General features: G+C 48.9%; 1 protein-coding gene across 1 annotated transcript; it reads left to right on the top strand.

Moving 5' to 3' along the window:
- The first annotated feature begins 5,473 nt into the window (after nucleotides 1-5,473).
- KRT18 (keratin 18) lies at nucleotides 5,474-9,044 on the top strand. Its single transcript, XM_060113463.1, has 7 exons — nucleotides 5,474-5,918; nucleotides 6,699-6,781; nucleotides 7,066-7,222; nucleotides 7,775-7,939; nucleotides 8,047-8,172; nucleotides 8,358-8,581; nucleotides 8,924-9,044. Exons 1-7 carry the CDS (start codon nucleotides 5,505-5,507, stop codon nucleotides 9,042-9,044), a joined length of 1,290 nt encoding a protein of 429 aa, XP_059969446.1. The 5' UTR covers nucleotides 5,474-5,504.
- The last annotated feature ends 9,176 nt before the right edge of the window (nucleotides 9,045-18,220 follow it).

Below are 18,220 nucleotides of genomic sequence, written 5' to 3'. Positions count from 1 at the left end.
CTTTCCTTCCCTGACAAACATTTTTTTTTAATTTTTAATTTTTTTTTTTTTTTTTTTTGTCATGCCATGCGGCTTTCAGGATGTTAGTTCCCCGACCGGGGATCGAACCCATGCTCCCAGCAGTGGAAGCGTGGGGTCCTAACCACTGGACCACCAGGAAATTCCCTAAAATTTTTTTTTTTTTTTTGGCTACAACACACGGCTTGTGGGATCTTAGCAAGGACTGAACTTGAACCCTCAGCCATGAGAGCAGAGTCCTAACCACTGGACTGCGAGGGCATTCCCCCAAACTTCGTAGAAGAAAAGTTTACATTCTGTTTCCATTTAGCAGTAACCACTTACTCCTTGGCCTTTCAGCGTCTGGCTTTGGTCTCCATCACTTTACTGGAAGTGTTCTGCTTGTCCTCAGCCCCCTTGATCTCTGTGTGCATCTGCCCCTCCTTGAAACTTTTTCTCCTTGGCTTTCATGACAGCCCTCTCTCCTGGTCTCTTTTGGGAGCTGGCAGGAGTCTGGACCTCCTCTCCTTTCTCCTCTCTTTTCCCTTAGTCTCTTCCTCCTCTTCTTGCCTTGGGCCCCTCTATGCAGATTCTGCGCACTTTTTTTGTCTGATCTTTTTCCTTAGGCCATCTCATCCACACCAGGGTTTCCCCCAGATCCTCTAGGGGGATGGCTCCAGACAGGGCTACCACATCTGCCTGTGCAGGTCGGTCAGTGCACAGGCCAAGGAGACAAGGAGGAGGCTGACTTTGTCCAGTTTTTGCAAAGGCCCTGAGGGCTAGTCTTGGCTCCACAAGCTGCATTCCATACCCCGTGCCTCTATCAAGCTGTAGCCTTGCTTGTCTAGCTGCTCACAGGACAGTTTCCCCAGACATTGCTAGTAGATCTGCCTAGTTCAAAGCCAAAAGGAGAGAGACTGGTAGAGACGTGACCATTGATGGGATGGTTTTTTTTGTTTGTTTGTTTGTTTGTTTTGCGGTACGCGGGCCTCTCACTGCTGTGGCCTCTCCCGTTGCGGAGCACAGGCTCCGGACACGCAGGCTCAGCGGCCATGGCTCACGGGCCCAGCTGCTCCACGGCATGTGGGATCTTCCCGGACCAGGGCACGAACCCGTGTCCCCTGCATCAGCAGGCGGACTCTCAACCACTGCGCCACCAGGGAAGCCCAATGGGATGATTTTGAGATGGGTTTTCAACTACTCTACTTTTCCATTTCACCCCCTTTTCCATAGACTCAGTTTTAGCTGCCCCTGCCCTGTGCCCAAATTGAAAGTAAAGAAATAGTGATGAGGAGGGAGCAGAAGGCTAGAGGGTAGTGAGAGCAAAACAAGGGATCTGGGAAGAAGAAGAGATGGGGTCAAACCAGACGAGAGGAAATGAACTGACTTCTTCAGCTGTCAAAGCCCTTCCAGGCAGATTGTCTCATTTGATTCTCATGAAAGCTCTCGGAGTATATGTAACTATTATCCTTATTCTACAGCTGAGGAGACCAAGGCAAGTAAAGTTGCCTAAGATCACCCAGCCAGCAGTGGGACCTTGAACCCAGGTCTTTTGACACCAAATGCCACACTCATCCCTGTGCGCCACACACCTCTTGGCAGATTGGAAAGAGGTGATGGGCTGGGGGATGGCATGGAGGTAATGGGGTTGTACCAGAGGAGGGACCAGGAGTACCAGGGTCAGAAGGGGGAAGGGGAAGGGGTCATAAGAATAGGGCTTCCCTGGTGGCGCAGTGGTTGAGAGTCCGCCTGCCAATGCAGGGGACGCGGGTTCATGCCCCGGTCCAGGAAGATCCCACATGCCGCAGAGTTTCTGGGCCCGTGAGCCATGGCCGCTGAGCCTGCGCGTCCGGAGCCTGTGCTCCGCAGTGGGAGAGGCCACAACAGTGAGAGGCCCGCGTACCGCAAATAAAAAAAAAAAGAATAGGAGAGGCCACGCCTGGTGGGTGAGAGCTGGCTTTGCCAGAGGAGACTGCAGGGGAACCCAGGGAGCTGAGGGGACTCTGGAAGGGCCAGATTTCCTGGAATCCTCTCTGAGCTTTATCGCTGGAGATTCCTGGGCAGCTACATGTTCTTCATGATCTTTCCTTCCTTTATCCCTGGAAAATAACCCAGGATACAAACCCAGCTGAAGCAATGATATAAAAGTACCAGAGCATTCTTTGACCTTCCCAACGCGGGGGGAAAGGGCCTGGCCCGAACCCTCAGAACCCCTCCCCCGGTCTACACTAGACAGGCAGGTCCAGGGTCTCCAAATGGGGCAGGGACACTTCCAGAGACATTCCCCAAAGTCTTGAGGGATTCAGACTGGGCCTTGCTCCCAACCCAGCTGCCACCCCCATCATCCCACCTGCCTCCACAGCTTACCTAACCACACTCCTCAGCCCCCTTTTTCATTAATTGTTTAAATCAAAATCATTTATGGAGCTCCCGCTACATGCCAGACTCAGGGCTGAGCAAGAGGAATTCCCACTCAGCCCCCAGACTCCTTTTCCTCGGGTCTCGCCCCATTCCTCCCTCTGTGTGTTCTCGTCCTCAGAGGCTCTGCCCCTAATTCAGTAGCCCTTGGGGTCCTCCTGTGGGAGGCCCGCTGGCACGCTGGGCCCTGCACTGAGGGGAGCTGAGGGGAGCCTCCCAGGCCAACCTCTCATCCGCCTTGCTGCCCCCTACTGTCCCCACCAAAAAGACCTATCACTGCCCCCAAGACACTCACACGTTTGGAAGGTCCTTTCTGGAGTCGTTCGCAATCCTTCAGTCCTTGGAGACGGTGATGAGAATCCAACTCCCGCCCCCGCCACTCCCCAGCCCCCTGCTGTCTGGTCTATAGACCCCAACCATCACACTTCAGTTGCTATTCTAAACAACCCCCTCCTCAGGGTTGGGTACAAAATTTACAGACTAAATGATAAAGCAAAGCCTAAAGGGCTCCAGGCCCCCATGATCCCCCAATCCCTTAATCTCCCCACTATCTAGTTCTTCCAGGTCTTTGGCTCCAGCTCTCCAAGGGAGAGTGTAGGGAAGGGGGAGGAAAGAGCTGACCCGCCCCCCCTTATCAGGGTCATCTCGGAGTTTACTCAGTAGTTAAACCTGTCTCTCAGGTTCCCAGCTCCCCCCCAGCAGGACACCGGAACACAGGGCAGGATGGGGGTGGGGGACCATTTCCCCTCCTTCAGGACCCCCCTCTGCTGAGCTCCTTTACTCATCTGCCTTTGTTCCGGCCTCTCACCGGGACCCTTCCTGTTCCTCCTACTCCAGGGACCGGCCTCACCATCGCCCATCCCACCACCACCCCAGAGCCCCAGTGCTGGGAACCTGGGGGCCCGAAACTCCCCCCTCACACCCCCTTCCCCAGCTCTCCCAGAGGCTCTCAGAAGAGCGAAAAGGCCCTGAACCACAAAGGAATCTGGATGTGGTGGAAAAGGGCAGGCTGGTGCTGGAAACCTGAGGTCGGTATTTGCCCCGATGCTGCAAGAGGTCAGGAATGTGGCCACTAACAATCAGCTATGGGAGATAAGACCTGGCTGGCAGCTCTCCTCCTCCAGCCCCAGACAGTGCCTCCATCCCCAGGCCCCAAAATGTCCCAAGCAGTTGGAGTGGGGCAGGAGTCAGAGAAAGACCTGGAAAGGAGTTTAGATAAGAATCCTTAGATCTGGGCCTAATCCCTGTTGGAATTCAAAGTCCCCCAGGGGTGTTAAGTGACTTAGAAAGAGTCCTTATATCATGGAGACATCTTTACAATTACACTGACCCCCTCACAGCTGCCCTCTTGGAGATTTACTCCCCAGTAAGTAATTAGCATTTGTTCAGTGAATAAGTGAGTAATAATTAACATTCATATCAATTGCCACCCAAGGAGATAGACTGGACTGGCTTTCTTCTCCTTTTACCAGTGAAGAAACTGAAGTGCAGAGTTAAGTGACTTTCCCAAGGTCACGCAGCTGGCAAAGTCCACAAGTGCCTCCCCTCTGTCTGGTCTATTGACCTAGCTACTCCTGGGGCCCCTCCTCTTCCCATTCCTCCTCTCCCATCTGCCTTCACCTCTTCAGTTCAGCTAGCAGCTCGATAAGAATCAATAGGTCCTCCCCAGAGCAAAGAGCGCAGACAGGTGTGTAATGCCAGGCCCTGCCAGACAAATGAGCTGCTGGTGGCAACAGACTTGAAGGCCCAGTACCTCAGGATTCCTCCAGCTCATTCAGCAGAGGGTCACCATCCAGCTTCAGGGGTGAAGGGAGCAGGGGGAACTTCCCTATATCCATCCTTCTCACCCATATCCTGACATAAGCTTCCTGGAGGGGGCAGCCCCCTGGGGACAGGCTTGGGATCCAGAGAGCCTTTGGAGGAGAGGCAGGGGAAGGAGGGGGCCTGCAGAACAGTCCTAGTAAGGAGGGAGAAAGGGTCCCTTTCTGAGTCTCAGCCAGAATGTTTGGAGGTGTGCGTGTCTGTCCTCTCAAGCCCCATAACAAATGGGACACATGACAGTCTCCATGAGGGATTATTGGTCTCTTTCCACTGCTGCTCTCCCAGCAACTAGAACAGGGCCTGATGCACAGTAGGTGCCCAACAAATATTTGTCGAACTGTAAGTGCTCAGAAATATTTGTTTACCCAAGGGTGTGGGTAAGGCTGATACGCAGGTGTGTAGAGGTGAGGAGTCCTGTTCAAACCACAGAGTGCTCCGGGAAGGCCAGGCCTCCGTGGCAGTGGGCTGAGGGATGGGGAGGGGTGACCGGAAGGTTCAGAGTGAACATAATTGGTGAGTAAGCGTGTCTGTGGGTAATTGACAATACACGTGCATAGGATAGGGGCTAAGTGTGTGCTAGGGAACAAGTGCAGCAGGGCATGATTGGGAACCAAGTGTGTGGGGGGGTCGAGTGTAAACCAGCAGACTTGAGGCTCAGAATCGCGTTTCCCTTCCTCTTCTGCAGCCCCCAACTTTTCTTCCCCAGGACTCCTAGGGCTCCGGGATTCCCCAAGATGTCCCCTGCAGGTGGGAACTTGGGCTGCAGCTGAGGACAACGACGGAGACTCACACCCGACCTCGACACTCATCCCCCAAATTCTCAACCAAGCCTGTACCTCCCCTACCTGGGGGAGGGGGGTACCATGACGTCATTTCCTGCCCTGAAGTCCCAGCTGCCAGAGCCGACTTTACCTGCTGCCCACGGCTGTCCCGGCCCCATTCATTCACCGCCACCCTGGGTGCTGGAGGGTGACCTTGGCAGGGCGGTGCTGAGGGGGCGGGGAAAGGCTGGGGAGGGTCAGGAACCGGAGGCGCGGAGACCCGGCCGTCCACCTGTGGCGCAGGCTTCCGCGCTTCCGCGGCGACGCTGGTGGCGGAGGCGGGGCCTGTCGGGGGGCGGGTCCCCCCCACCCCCACCCCACCCCCACCCCACCCCCACCCCCACCCCCACCCCCTCCCTGAGAGCTATAACTTGAGAGTTGCGGACCTCACACACTCCACGGCCCAGCACCTAAGTCCTGGTCTCGCTCTTTCTTCGCGGAACAAACATGAGCTTCACCGCCCAGTCCACCTTCTCCAGCTACCGGTCCCTGGGCTCTGCGCAGTCACCTAGCCACCGGGTCCAACCGGTCAGCAGCGCTGCCAGCGTCTATGCAGGCGCCGGGGGCTCGGGCTCCCGGATCTCCGTGTCCCGCTCCACCAGCGTCCGGGGCGGCTGGGGGTCCGGGAACCTGGGCGCCGGGATGGCCGGGGGTCTGGTGGGTGTAGGGGGCATCCAGGGCGAGAAGGAGACCATGCAAGACCTGAATGACCGCCTGGCCTCCTACCTGGAGAGGGTGAGGAGCCTGGAGGCCGATAATAGGAGACTGGAGAGCAAAATCCGGGAACACCTAGAGAAGAAGGGACCCCAGGTCAGAGACTGGGGGCACTACTTGGAGACCATCGAGGACCTGAGGGCTCAGGTAAGGGGGCATGGAGGGAGCAGCCCCAACTCCCAGCCACGTTTGACCCTCCAGTTATCCACTCCCCTCTTCCTCTCCCTCCCCCAAGGATAGGAATTTTAGTAGGGTGGGGTGCATGCACTCCTTCCCCTTGTCTATTTCCCGCCCCGCCCCCAACTCCACCCGCAGAGGGTTAAGAATGCCCCTAATTTCCATAGACATCGCCCCTAGTCACAGGGACCCCAAGGGTGGTGAATGGGCACAGGAGGGCCCTTCCCCAGGACAGAGTGGGAAGAGGACGGGGGAGCTTCGCAGAGGAGTGGACAGCATAGAGGGAGGTGAAACAAGGCTCATAAAGAGGGCCCAGACACTCTGGCTTCTGGTGGAGAGGGGACCATTGGAGGGGTTAAGCGGATGTGGCTAAGGCTGAGTCATCTGGGAGTAAACAGGAGGCCTACCGGTGGGGTGGGGGGATGCTGAGCAGGTGCACTAGGAAAACTGCTGGGAGAGGGCCAGGGAGAGGCGTTTTAGTAACTGCTCACTTCCGGGCTGGCCAGCCAGCAGAGGCCTAGAAGGAAGGGCAGCAGGAGACTGGGAACGCTGGGATTTGAGACTCCAGGAAAGGAGGGAACAGTATGAGGGGGCACAGGTAGAAGGGGATAGGTATACAAGGAAAGCCTCTGGTTATTCCAGGGACTAGGAAGGTTTTTTCACTGAGACACAAAACACCCTCCACACACTCGGCCCACCCCATCACTGATTTCCCATTCATGGAGCAACCTCTCTCTACAATCCCCCCAGATTTTTGCAAGTTCTGTGGACAATGCCCACATCGTTCTGCAGATTGATAATGCCCGTCTTGCTGCTGATGACTTCAGAGTCAAGTAAGGCTGGGGGCTAGGAAGCTGGGGTCCGTTAGGGGGATCTTGTTCAGCTGTGGGTAGAGCTGGGTGGATGAGAGTAAGGTTCCATCAATTTATTCTTCACGTAACCCAGTGTAAGAACACTGTTCCCCAAGTGCCAGGAACGGTGCTCAGAGGATTACTGCCTGATTCCTGAATCGGGTGGCTGGTTTGCAGTGGGCATAGGGCTGCTCTTAGTAGGTGGCGTGGGTTGAGAAGGTTCAGGATCAGAGACGGGGCCCTTCCAATCACCTCCACTCCCACAGGTATGAGACAGAGCTGGCCATGCGCCAGTCTGTGGAGAGTGACATCCACGGGCTCCGCAAGGTCATTGACGACACCAATGTCACCCGGCTGCAGCTGGAGACTGAGATCGAGGCTCTCAAGGAGGAGCTGCTGTTCATGAAGAAGAACCACGAGGAGGCAAGCAGGGGACCCTGGCCAAGCCAGGAACCAAGGGACCAAGATGAGTCTGGGCCGGGGACTAGACAGAGCAGGCCGCCTGCAAGCCACCTTGCAGGGGAGTTTAGAACTACCAGCCTGAGTGCTTCTTAATCAGACTGTTGCCACGCTCGGTGGGTCACCTGAATTAGAGCGTGGTGAGGTCAAAAGGCCATGGGTGAGAGGATGAGATGAGGACCACAGTGGAAACAGCTAGCAGTAGAAGTGAGACCTGATGGAGGAGGTGAGGGAGGAAGGTACAAGGAGCAGGTTTGTAGATGGAGGGACAGGGTGAAGGGAGGAGAGAGAAACCACCACCTGTGAGTGACAAGCATGATGTTGACAGCTGGTATTTTACCCATCTGGAGTAGAAGGCCCAGAACTGGCAATGCCCAGAGAGCAAAGTCAAGAGATTGCCCTGTTCTGTTCTCCAACTGATCCTGTAGGCCTTCTGGAAGAGGCAGTCACAGATGAAGAGGCTTCCTGGAGCTCTGACCCTGAGCACCTCTTCACTTTTGTCCCTTTCTCCTTTAGGAAGTAAAGGGTCTACAAAACCAGATTGCCAACTCTGGGTTGACCGTGGAGTTGGATGCCCCCAAAGCTCAGGACCTCAGCAAGATCATGGCGGACATCCGGGCCCAGTATGACGAACTGGCTCAGAAGAACCGAGAGGAGCTGGACAAGTACTGGTCCCAGCAGGTACACGAGGGAGAGGGATGGATGCCAGGCTAAGCACAAGAGGCACGAGGGTGCAGGAGGGAAGCCGACAGGGAAGGAGGGACCTGAGGACCCTATTCCCCCCGCAGATTGAGGAGAGCACTACAGTGGTCACCTCGCAGACCGCTGAGATAGGAGCTGCTGAGATGACACTCACAGAGCTGAGACGCACCGTCCAGTCCCTGGAGATCGACCTGGACTCCATGAGAAATCTGGTGAGAGCCCTCAGTGCGTGCCTTTCGCTCAGAAAGAGTTGTTTCTCGCTGTATTTCCCACTACTACTACTCACTACCCTAGTACCTGGCAAACAGTAGGCGCTCAAAGTTTCAAAGAGGGCTGAAAGCTGCAGAGACTCTCCCTCCACCCCGTCTCACCCGACCCTCTCCCTATGCCCCTGCAGAAGGCCAGCCTGGAGAACAGCCTGAGGGAAGTGGAGGCCCGCTATGCCATGCAGATGGAGCAGCTCAATGGGGTCCTCCTGCACCTGGAGTCAGAGCTGGCCCAGACCCGGGCAGAGGGGCAACGCCAGACCCAGGAGTACGATGCCCTGCTGAATGTCAAGATCAAGCTGGAGGCTGAGATCAACACCTACCGCCGCCTCCTGGAAGATGGGGAGGACTTCAAGTGAGTGGGGCTCTCCTCCTACCTGTATAAGCTGGGGTCAAGCTACCACTTCTCCCCAAAGCCTGAGCTTTTGTGAGCCCCCCATATGCCTGTTCATTGGTACCCACTGAGCACTGGGCTGGTGCTCTGTGCATGCCCCGAGAAGAGAATAGACTAAATATTGCTCCTAGCCATTCTTGGAGCACAGGTGGAATTTGGCCTTCAGTTTTCCTCTTATGGAGGAAGCAGCAAAGGGGAACTTGGACATGCAGGCAGGGATCGGGAGGCTTCTTTTCTCCACTTTCCTTGTTTCTCTTTTCTTTGCGGTGCTGTTTATAACTGGGGCTTTGTCTTCTGTTACAGTCTTGGTGATGCCGTGGACAGCAGCAACTCCATGCAAACCATCCAGAAGACCACCACCCTCAGGCTCATGGACGGCAAAGTGGTGTCTGAGACCTCAGACACCAAAGTTCTGAGGCATTGAGTCAGCAGAAGCAGGGTGCCCTGGGGAGCAGGAGGCCAATAAAAGTTGAGACGTTACTGCATATCACTTTGTGTCTTCCGTGGCTGATTTCATACTGCGAGCGGCTGATTTCATACTGCGAGCGTACGAATGCCCTGACTCCATAGTCCTATCTCTCTGATCAGGCAGAAATCGCCTCTGAGCCCAGAGGTTTCATATGGATTAGGGAGTGGGCAGAGGAAGGGTCTGGGTTCTTGGAAACACCTTCTCAGAGAAAAAGAAGGGAGCTAGTAGATGGATGGGCCAACGGCAGTGGGGAAAATTACAATAGAACTGTGAATCTTAACCTTAAAGAAAACTGATCATAAAGCCCCCACCTGACAGGTGCTCCTTAGTAGAAATCTGAGCCTGAGAAGGAAGTGGAGCCGACGACAGAGGGCAAAGGAAAGGGGAAGAGGTGAGACCAGAGCACAACTGGCCCCCCCATCCCTGCCACCCTGCATCCATGACCCACGGCCCAGTGCTTCTCCCCACACACCCTTCCCACACTCAGCCCCAAATCAGTGGTCCCCTATGCTCTGCTCATTCACTGAAGTGAGAATGGGATATGATTTTTAGAGTACTAGAGGTCTGGCTAGAATTGGAGTAAATGCAATCATGGCAGGTGAAGGACTAGTGTACACCAGTGGTTCCCATCTAAGTAAGTGGTGCCCTTAAGTAACCATCCACTTGGGTAATAATGAACACTTCCAGTTCTGTGCTTTTGTGTGTGTGTGTGTGTGTAAGTGGTTTTCTTGTAAATAATTGCAATAATAATTATTATCGTGTTAATTGCTACTATGCATTGAAAGTTTGCTTCTTGCTTGGTCCTTTGCCAGGTTATTTCATGTAATGCTCATGATCATCCCAATGGAGTAGGTATTATCCCTTTTTTTTTTTACATTATATAGACATTTTTTTATATTCTTTTCCATTATGGTTTATCACAGGATATTGAATATAGTTCCCTGTGCTATACAGTAAGACCTTGTTGTTTATCCATCCTGTATATAATAGTTTACATCTGCTAATCCCACACTCCCAATCCATCTCTCACCCGCCACCCCCCAACCCCCGCCTTGGCAACCACAGTCTGTTCTCTATGTCTGTGAGTCTGTTTCTGTTTTGTAGATAGATTCATCTGTGCCATATTTTAGATTCCACATATAAGTGATATCATATGGTATTTGTCTTTCTCTTTCTGACTTACTTCACTTAGTATGATAATCTCTAGTTGCACAGTTCTGTGCTTTTGATTGGAAGTATGTCATCTAGTAGTGAAAACAAAGGACGTCTAAAACTAATATGCTTTGATTGGAATGATCATTTATCTTTTTAAATTAAAAAGTATAAAAAACAAGCACAAAATCCAAAAGGAAAGAAGGAAAGAAAATTAACTATGTCCCATTCCACTCCCCAGAGGTAACCACTGTAAAATAATTTCCTAAACTAGACATACAAACACATTTTATTTTAGGTATGTAGGCTCACACTGTTCTTCACCTTGATTTCTTAAACTTTGCTTTCTTCATTTCACAGTATAATTTGGACACCTTTCTGAATCAAAATATGTAGACTTTTTTTTTTTTTTTACCCAGATGAGTGAATTTAGAATTTCTTCTACCTTCATTTGGAATCCATATGCATATTCCATTTACTATAAGGAAATTATTAGCCCAATATTGAGGGGGGGAAATGCAGAATTGTAGTGATTATGCATTCTGTCACCTCCCCCGTTTTGATGCCAATTTCAATTAATTTTTTCCTACCCATTGTCCAGTTGAATGTTTATACCACATAAATCTGCTCTTAATGTGAAATAAAGAATAACTACTACACTCTACAAATTCTTTCTAAACATCAGAACCTTGATCTGTGTAATGTCCAATCATGCTCCACAGACCAATTTGAGAAATGATATCTAGGTCTTTACTGACCCTCGCCTTAGTAATTTGTCATCCATCTAGTTTGAGAAACATCATACAAAATATATCGGCTTCCCTGGTGGCGTAGCAGTTAAGAATCCGCCTGCCAACGCAGGAGACATGGGTTTGAGCCCTGGTCCAGGAAGATCCCACATGCCGCAGAGCAACTAAGCCTGTGTGCCACAACTACTGAGCCTGCGTTCTAGAACCCGCGAGCCACAACTACTGACACCGCGTGCCACAATTACTGAAACCCATGCACTCTAGGGCCCTTGCTCCACAACAAGAGAAGCCACTGTAATGAGAAGCCCGTGCACCACAACGAAGAGTAGCCCCCGCTCGCCGCAACTAGAGAAAGCCCACACACAGCAAGGAAGACCCAATGCAGCCAAAAATAAACATAAATAAATAAATTTATTTTTTAAATATATATGATATCATTTTACATAAAATTTCTACTGCATCTGTATAGGAATGATGTTGGGATCATTATTTATTTATTTATTTTTAATAATTACTTTTTAAAAATTTATTTATCTTATTTGTTTAGTTTTGGCCGTGTTGGGTCTTCGTTGCTGCACACAGGCTTTCTCTAGTCGTGGCGAGCAGGGGCTACTCTTCGTTGCAGTGCACGGGTTTCTCACTGCGGTGGTTCCTCTTGTTGTGGAGCATGGGCTGTAGGTGCGCAGGCTTCAGTAGTTGTGGCACGTGGGCTCTAGAGCACAGGCTCAGTAGTTGTGGCGCACGGGCTTAGTTGCTCTGCCGCATGTGGGTTCTTCCCCGACCAGGGCTCGAACCTGTGTCCCCTGAATTGGCAGGAGGATTCTTAACCACTACGCCACCAGGGAAGTCCCTATTTTATTTTTTTTGTTGTTATTATTATTATTTTTTGGCCGCGCCATGTGGCATGCGGGATCTTAGGTCCCAGACCAGGGATCAAACCCAGCCCCCCTGCAATGGGAGCACGGAATTCTAACCACTGGACCGCCAAGGAATTCCCTAGGATCATTATTTTAGAAGGAACTTCAATAATTTTCTCTCAGGTCTCGGCAACAATAACCAAAAAGAAAACCGTTGTTTGGTGGGAAGGGAGCTATTATATTTAATTTCACATATACCTCATTCTTTTTAATAGCTGCCTGGTACTCTAGTGTGTAGAGTACAAATTCACTTAACCAAGGTCTTCTAGTAATGCACGTCTTGGTCTCTAGTAGTTTTGCTTTCGCAAAAATGCTGCAATTAATGTTAATTAATATGCCCTCTGTGAGCATATCTAGGAATTTATCTATAAATTCCTAAAATGGTATGCTGGACTGCCATATTAACAAATATTTATGAAGTGCCTACTTTGTGCCAGGCCCTGTGATTATATATGTTGTAAAGAAAATTGGTATTGCCCCTACCTCATGAAGCTCACAGCCTAATGGTCAAAAGTATTTGCGTTTTTATTCATTCCTCACACAAAAACTTACTTATTATGCACCAGCCACTCTTCTAGGCACTAGGGATTTTCAGTGAACAAAACAGACAAAATCCCTATCCTCATGGAGTTTATATTCTGGTGACAGGAGACAGATAATAAATGTGATATAGCATGTTAGCAGGTGACAAGTGTTATAAGCTAGATAGAGAGGCAGGGAGAATTGTAGTCAGGAAAGTGAAAAGGTGATGATCCCAGGATAATGAATCTTCAACTAATGGAAAACTGAGTTTTTACTTTAAAAATACAGTGTGTCTAATTCTGCAGTCTCTAAAAACATGAGGGTCCTTGGAGAAAAGCTAAAGACAGCACTGTTCAAGCCCCTTTGTTCTTGAGAGGCCCAGAGGAGGATGAGGCCAGGACAGGCAGCCCCTAAGGGTGCAGGGAAGCCCCCAGAGGGAGGGGGTGGGCGTATTTATCACTGTCAGGCCCCAAGAGAAGACGAGTCAGAGAGGCTGCGAAGTGAGCAGAGCAAGGGCCGCTCTTCCTGAGCCCCACGAGAGGTCACCCGGGAGCTTCTGCAGTCAGGGAACCCCACTGCCTCTGGGTGCCTGGGTTCTACTACCTGGAGGAAAACATCCTACCTGAAAGCAAGGCGCCCTAGTGAGGTGCGTCTCACCCTTCTTAAACCTACCTTCCCTGAATAAACATAAGAATCACCTATCCTGCTTCCTCCTTCCCAATCTCTCTTCAACCCCTACTTTGTCGCCCGACCTCAATCTTTGCAGGAGTCTACAGGATATGAATCCTTGGGGCAAGATGGTTGAGCTTTACTTTCTGATATTTGTTTTAGGAAAGCCATCGAGGTAGTATTCATGCCCCATCTGCCCTACCATTTTCCAAATGTGTAAGTATGACATGGTATGTGCTCCCTCTGACCACATAGGTGCCCCGGAAATCTGATGAGCCCCTACAAAGGGTTGCGCTGCCCTGGCTGGTCATCACTGGAATTTAGCCAGGAGGAATCTATCTTTCCTCGGGCCCCTAAAAAGGAGAGACTGATGTGGTACGGTGAGCAGACAGGCCTGAGACTAGACTGACCCCAGCCAACATTATGGGATGTGTACCTGCCCGAGGATGAAGCAGAAAGTCCCTGGCAGAGGCTGAGCAGTGTTGGCAACTAAGTTGATCAAAGTAACCCGAGATGATGCGTTGGGTATGACTAACCCTCCCATCGGACAATGTCTCACAGTTCCCAGGGCCCTTATGCATTTGATCCTCATCACAATCCTGTGAGGTATGCAAGGCAGTGGTTATTACTGGCTCTGGCCCAGAGAGGTGGGTGTAGAGGTTCACAGAGATCATGTGACTTGTCCGAAGCTACAGAGCGAGAAGCTTAACGCAGGAAAACACATCTCCAGGTTCCCAGTCCCAAACTCTTTCCTGTGTGGATTACAACTTAACCCAGGGGTTCTCAGCCCTGGACGTACGTTTGAATCACCTGGCGAGATTTATAAACAATACCAAGGCCAGGTCCCATCTCCAGAGATCCTGACTCAGTTGTTCTGAGGTTGGGGTGCAGGCCTCCAAGCAAATGTTAAAAGAGCCCCTAGGTGATTCCAATGGGCAAGCAATGTTGAGAGTCAGACCCAAGTTGTACCGAGGGTCAGCACCGTGGCCTTCCCTCCTTTCCTCCCAGAAAGGAAAAAGGAGATCAAGGACTCTGGTGTGGTCTGGCTGCTTTGGCTGTACTAATGAGCCTAAGAAAAGGAAGTGGCAAGCTTGACATTTTAAATTCTTTTTAAATTTTTAAATTTAAATTTTAAATTCTTGGCTGAATAGGACCGGGCTGCTCCTAAGAAAGACTTCTCAAATGAATCTCTTAACTCCTATAGCCACAGGGCTGATGCCGCTGAAACCTTACCAGGTCTCATGGAAAAAGCCGAGAGATTAAGGAGGAATCCTAAGAATGGGCAAAGGGACTTTGGGATCTATGTGAGGATGCTGAATGCCCAGGCCCCACTAAATCTCACTGTCTGGCAGAGGCAGCCCTTCCTTCTCTGTCTAACGAGGCTGCTCCTGTCTTGCTTGAAGACTCTGTAAAAGCCTCACCTGAGGTGGTCAATGTGAAATGGGTGCCTCAGACATGTAACTAGGGGGACAAGTACAAAATCTGACCCTAGAGGAAAAGACTCACAAGATTAACAAAGATTTTGCTATATTATTAAACATAAACTTGGGGAATATGGGTGGGGTGGGATTCTAAAGATGCTAAACCAGAGAGGAAGGAACACAGTTTTAGAACTGGGCTGATTTTTTTTTTTTTTTTGCAGGGGGGCCCTCGCCTCGCAGTTTGTGGGATCTTAGTTCCCTGACCAGGGATTGAACCCAGGCCCTTGGCAGTGAAAGCACTGAGTCCTAACCACTGGGCCACCAGGGAATTCCCTGGGCTGAATTTTTTAATATGGGTTCAGAGATTCCAAACTCCGTGTGCTAACTCCAGCAGTTAGGAATGATTTTATCTCTTTCCTTAGTTAATTTGTTAAAATCTGGATTCAGGAGTGGTGTACAACAAATGAAGCTGCAATGTTAGAAATCCTATTGCATAATGCAGAGAAAGGAATCCAAAGACTTAAAGAGAGAGGAATGTTGAAGCTGATTTATCAATCCACTCACTCACCCCTAAATAATTCCCCCAAGAGGGCCTAGGGGAAAAGTCCTTCACTGAGGCATTGAGAAATATACTGGTAAGAGAAGCCCAGCATTCTTAAAAAAGGCTGTGCTGGGCTTCCCTGGTGGCGCAGTTGTTGAGAGTCCGCCTGCCGATGCAGGGGACACGGGTTCGTGCCCCGGTCTGGGAAGATCCCACATGCCGCGGAGCGGCTGGGCCGGTGAGACATGGCCTCCGAGCCTGCGCGTCCGGAGCCTGCGCTCCGCAATGGGAGAGGCCACAACAGTGAGAGGCCCGTGTAACGCAAAAAGAAAAAAAAAAAAAAAAAAAAAAAGGGCTGTGCTGATTTTTCTCTGCACTCAGGAATGGAGATGGATGGGCTGCTATGGAAATGGGCTTCCTGATTTCGATAGCAATGATGGATCCCAGCATGGAACAGCCAGGGGCAGCAGTTGACCACCAGAGGCAAGGTAGGTTTGGTTACCTTAAAAGGCAACCGGGTCAGCGTAATAATCAGAATGGTCTGACCCACGGGAATCTTTGACAGTAATTACCTGCTCATAGGATTCTAGTTCTAAAATAAGTAGGCAGTCTATTAAAGTCATCTTTTGTTTTTCTCTTATAAATGTGTCTATAAGAAATTCACTTCAAATCAAGGATATAAAAGTAAAAGAATGAAAAAAGAAGATATATCATGAAATATCAATCAAGAGAAAGCAGAAGTGGCAATATAAATGTCGGATAAAGTAGACTTCAGAGCAAAGAAAAATTGCCAGAGATAGAAAGAGACATTACATAATGATGAAAAGTCAATTCACCAAGAAGATATAGCAATGCTAATGTGTATGCACCAAACAACAGAGCTGTAAAATATGTGAAGTAAAAAAACTGATTGAACTGAAAGGAGAAATAGACAAATCCATAATTATAGTTGGACACTTCAACTCCCCTCTCTTATTAACTAATAGAACAACTAGACAGAAAATCAGCAAAGATATAGAGGAACTCAAAAACAGCATCAACCAAGACCTCATTGTCATTTATAAAACACTCCACCAACAACAGCAGAATACACATTCTTTTCAAGTGCCCACTGGACATATACCGAGACAGGCCATATCCTGGGCCACAAAACAAACCTCAAAAATTTGAAAAGAATTTAAATAATAGAGAATGTTTTCTCTGACCACAATGGAATCAAACTAGAAATCAACAGCAGAAAGATAACAGGAAAATCTCCAAACACTTGGAAACTAAACAACACACTTCTAAGTAATCCATGGGTCAAAGAAGTCTCAAAGGAAACCTAAAAACACATTGAAGTGAATGAAAATTTAAAAATGGTAGGATACAGACGAAAAATTAAAATTAAATTAAAAGTGGTAGGATACAGATGAACCAGTGTTGAGAGAGAAATTTATGTCCAGCTTCCATTTCGAGAACCTAGAAAAAGAACAGCATAATAAACCCTTAGCAAGCAGAAAGAAGGACATAATAAGGAGAGCAGAAATTTTGAAAACAGTGACACAGAAAACAAAAAAGCAATGGAGAAAATCAGTGAAACAAAGAACTATTTCTTTGAAAAGATGAATAAAATTACAAACTTCTAGCAAGACAGACAAATTAAAAAAGAAAGAAGAAACAAAATTGCCAGCATCAACAATGAAATGGGATTTTTTTTTGTAGACAGAGAAAAGATTATTCTAAAATTTATATGGAAAGGCAAAGAAACAAGAATAGCTAAAACAATTACATAAAAGTGGGAAAAATCAGTCTACATGATTTGAAGACATTATTATCACTATAGTAATCACGATTGTGTGGTATCGGTGGAGGGACAGACACACAGATCAATGGAACACATAGATCATAGAGAACCCAGAAATAGATCCACACAAATATGCCCAAATTTTTGACAAAAGCATAAAAATAAATCAATAGAGAAAAAAATAGCCTTTTCAACAAGCAGTACTGGAGCAACTGGACAATTACAAACAAAAAACAACAGCAACCGTCTTGACCCATGTCTTACACCTTATACAAAAATTAACTCAAAGTTGATCAAAAACTTAAGTGTAAAACATAAAACTATAAAACTCTAAGGAAAAAAACATAGGAGAAAATATTTGAGATCCAGAGCTAGGCAGAGCTCATAGACTTGACGTCAACAGCATGCTCCATAAAAGGAAAAAATTGCTAAGTTGGACTTCATCAAAATTAAAAGTGTTTGCTCTGTGAAAGAAGCTGTTCAGAGGATGAAAAAACAGACTAGGAGAAAATATTTGCAAACCATACATCCTACAGGTACCAGTGTCTAGAACATATAAAGAATTCTCAAAACTCAACAGTGAAAAATAAACAGTCCACTTAGAAAACGGGTTAAAGACCAGAAGAAACAGTTCCTTGAAGAGGATATTCAGATGGCAAATAAGCTCATGAAAAGATGTTCAATGTCACTATTAGGGAAATGCAAATTAAAATCACAACAAGATATCACGACACACCTATTAGAATGACTAAAATTAAAAAATGGACAACACCAAAAGCTGGAGCAGATGTGGAGAAACTGGAACACTCATACATTGCTGGTGGGAATGTAAAATGGCACAGCTGCTCTGAAATACAGTTTGGCGGTTCCTTAAAAATCTAAACACACGGGGGCTTCCCTGGTGAAGCAGTGGTTAAGAATCTGCCTGCCAATGCAGGGGACACGGGTTCGAGCCCTGGTCCGGGAAGATCCCACATGCCGCGGAGCATCTAAGCCCGTGGGCCACAACTACTGAGCCTGTGCTCTAGAGCCCGTGAGCCACAACTACTGAGCCTGCATGCCACAACTACTGAAGCCCACGCGCCTAGAGTCCGTGCTCTGAAACAAGACAAGCCACCACAATGAGAAGCCTGCACCGCAACAAAGAGTAGCTTCCACTCGCCACAACTAGAGAAAGCCCGCACGCAGCAATGAAGACCCAGCAGCCAAAAATAAATAAATAAATAAAATCAATTTAAAAAAAAATCTAAACACACAACCCAGCATTTGCACTCTTGGGCATTTATTCTAGAGAAATAAAAACTTTATCTTCACACAAGAACCTGTACAGGAAAACCAACAACAAAGAATGAACTTAAGGGCTTTCCTGGTGGC

The sequence above is a fragment of the Mesoplodon densirostris genome, chromosome 11 (genome assembly GCF_025265405.1).
Source record: "Mesoplodon densirostris isolate mMesDen1 chromosome 11, mMesDen1 primary haplotype, whole genome shotgun sequence".
NCBI lineage: Eukaryota > Metazoa > Chordata > Mammalia > Artiodactyla > Ziphiidae > Mesoplodon > Mesoplodon densirostris.
This window is presented reverse-complemented; position numbering and strand designations above follow the sequence as displayed.

Bases quoted from the DNA above. Each gene is read 5' to 3' on its own strand.
- KRT18 (XM_060113463.1), top strand. From the start codon at position 5,505: ATGAGCTTCACCGCCCAGTCCACCTTCTCCAGCTACCGGTCCCTGGGC. The intron at 5,919-6,698 runs GTAAGGGGGCAT...CAATCCCCCCAG, and splicing joins TCGAGGACCTGAGGGCTCAG to ATTTTTGCAAGTTCTGTGGA. The intron at 7,940-8,046 runs GTACACGAGGGA...TTCCCCCCGCAG, and splicing joins ACAAGTACTGGTCCCAGCAG to ATTGAGGAGAGCACTACAGT.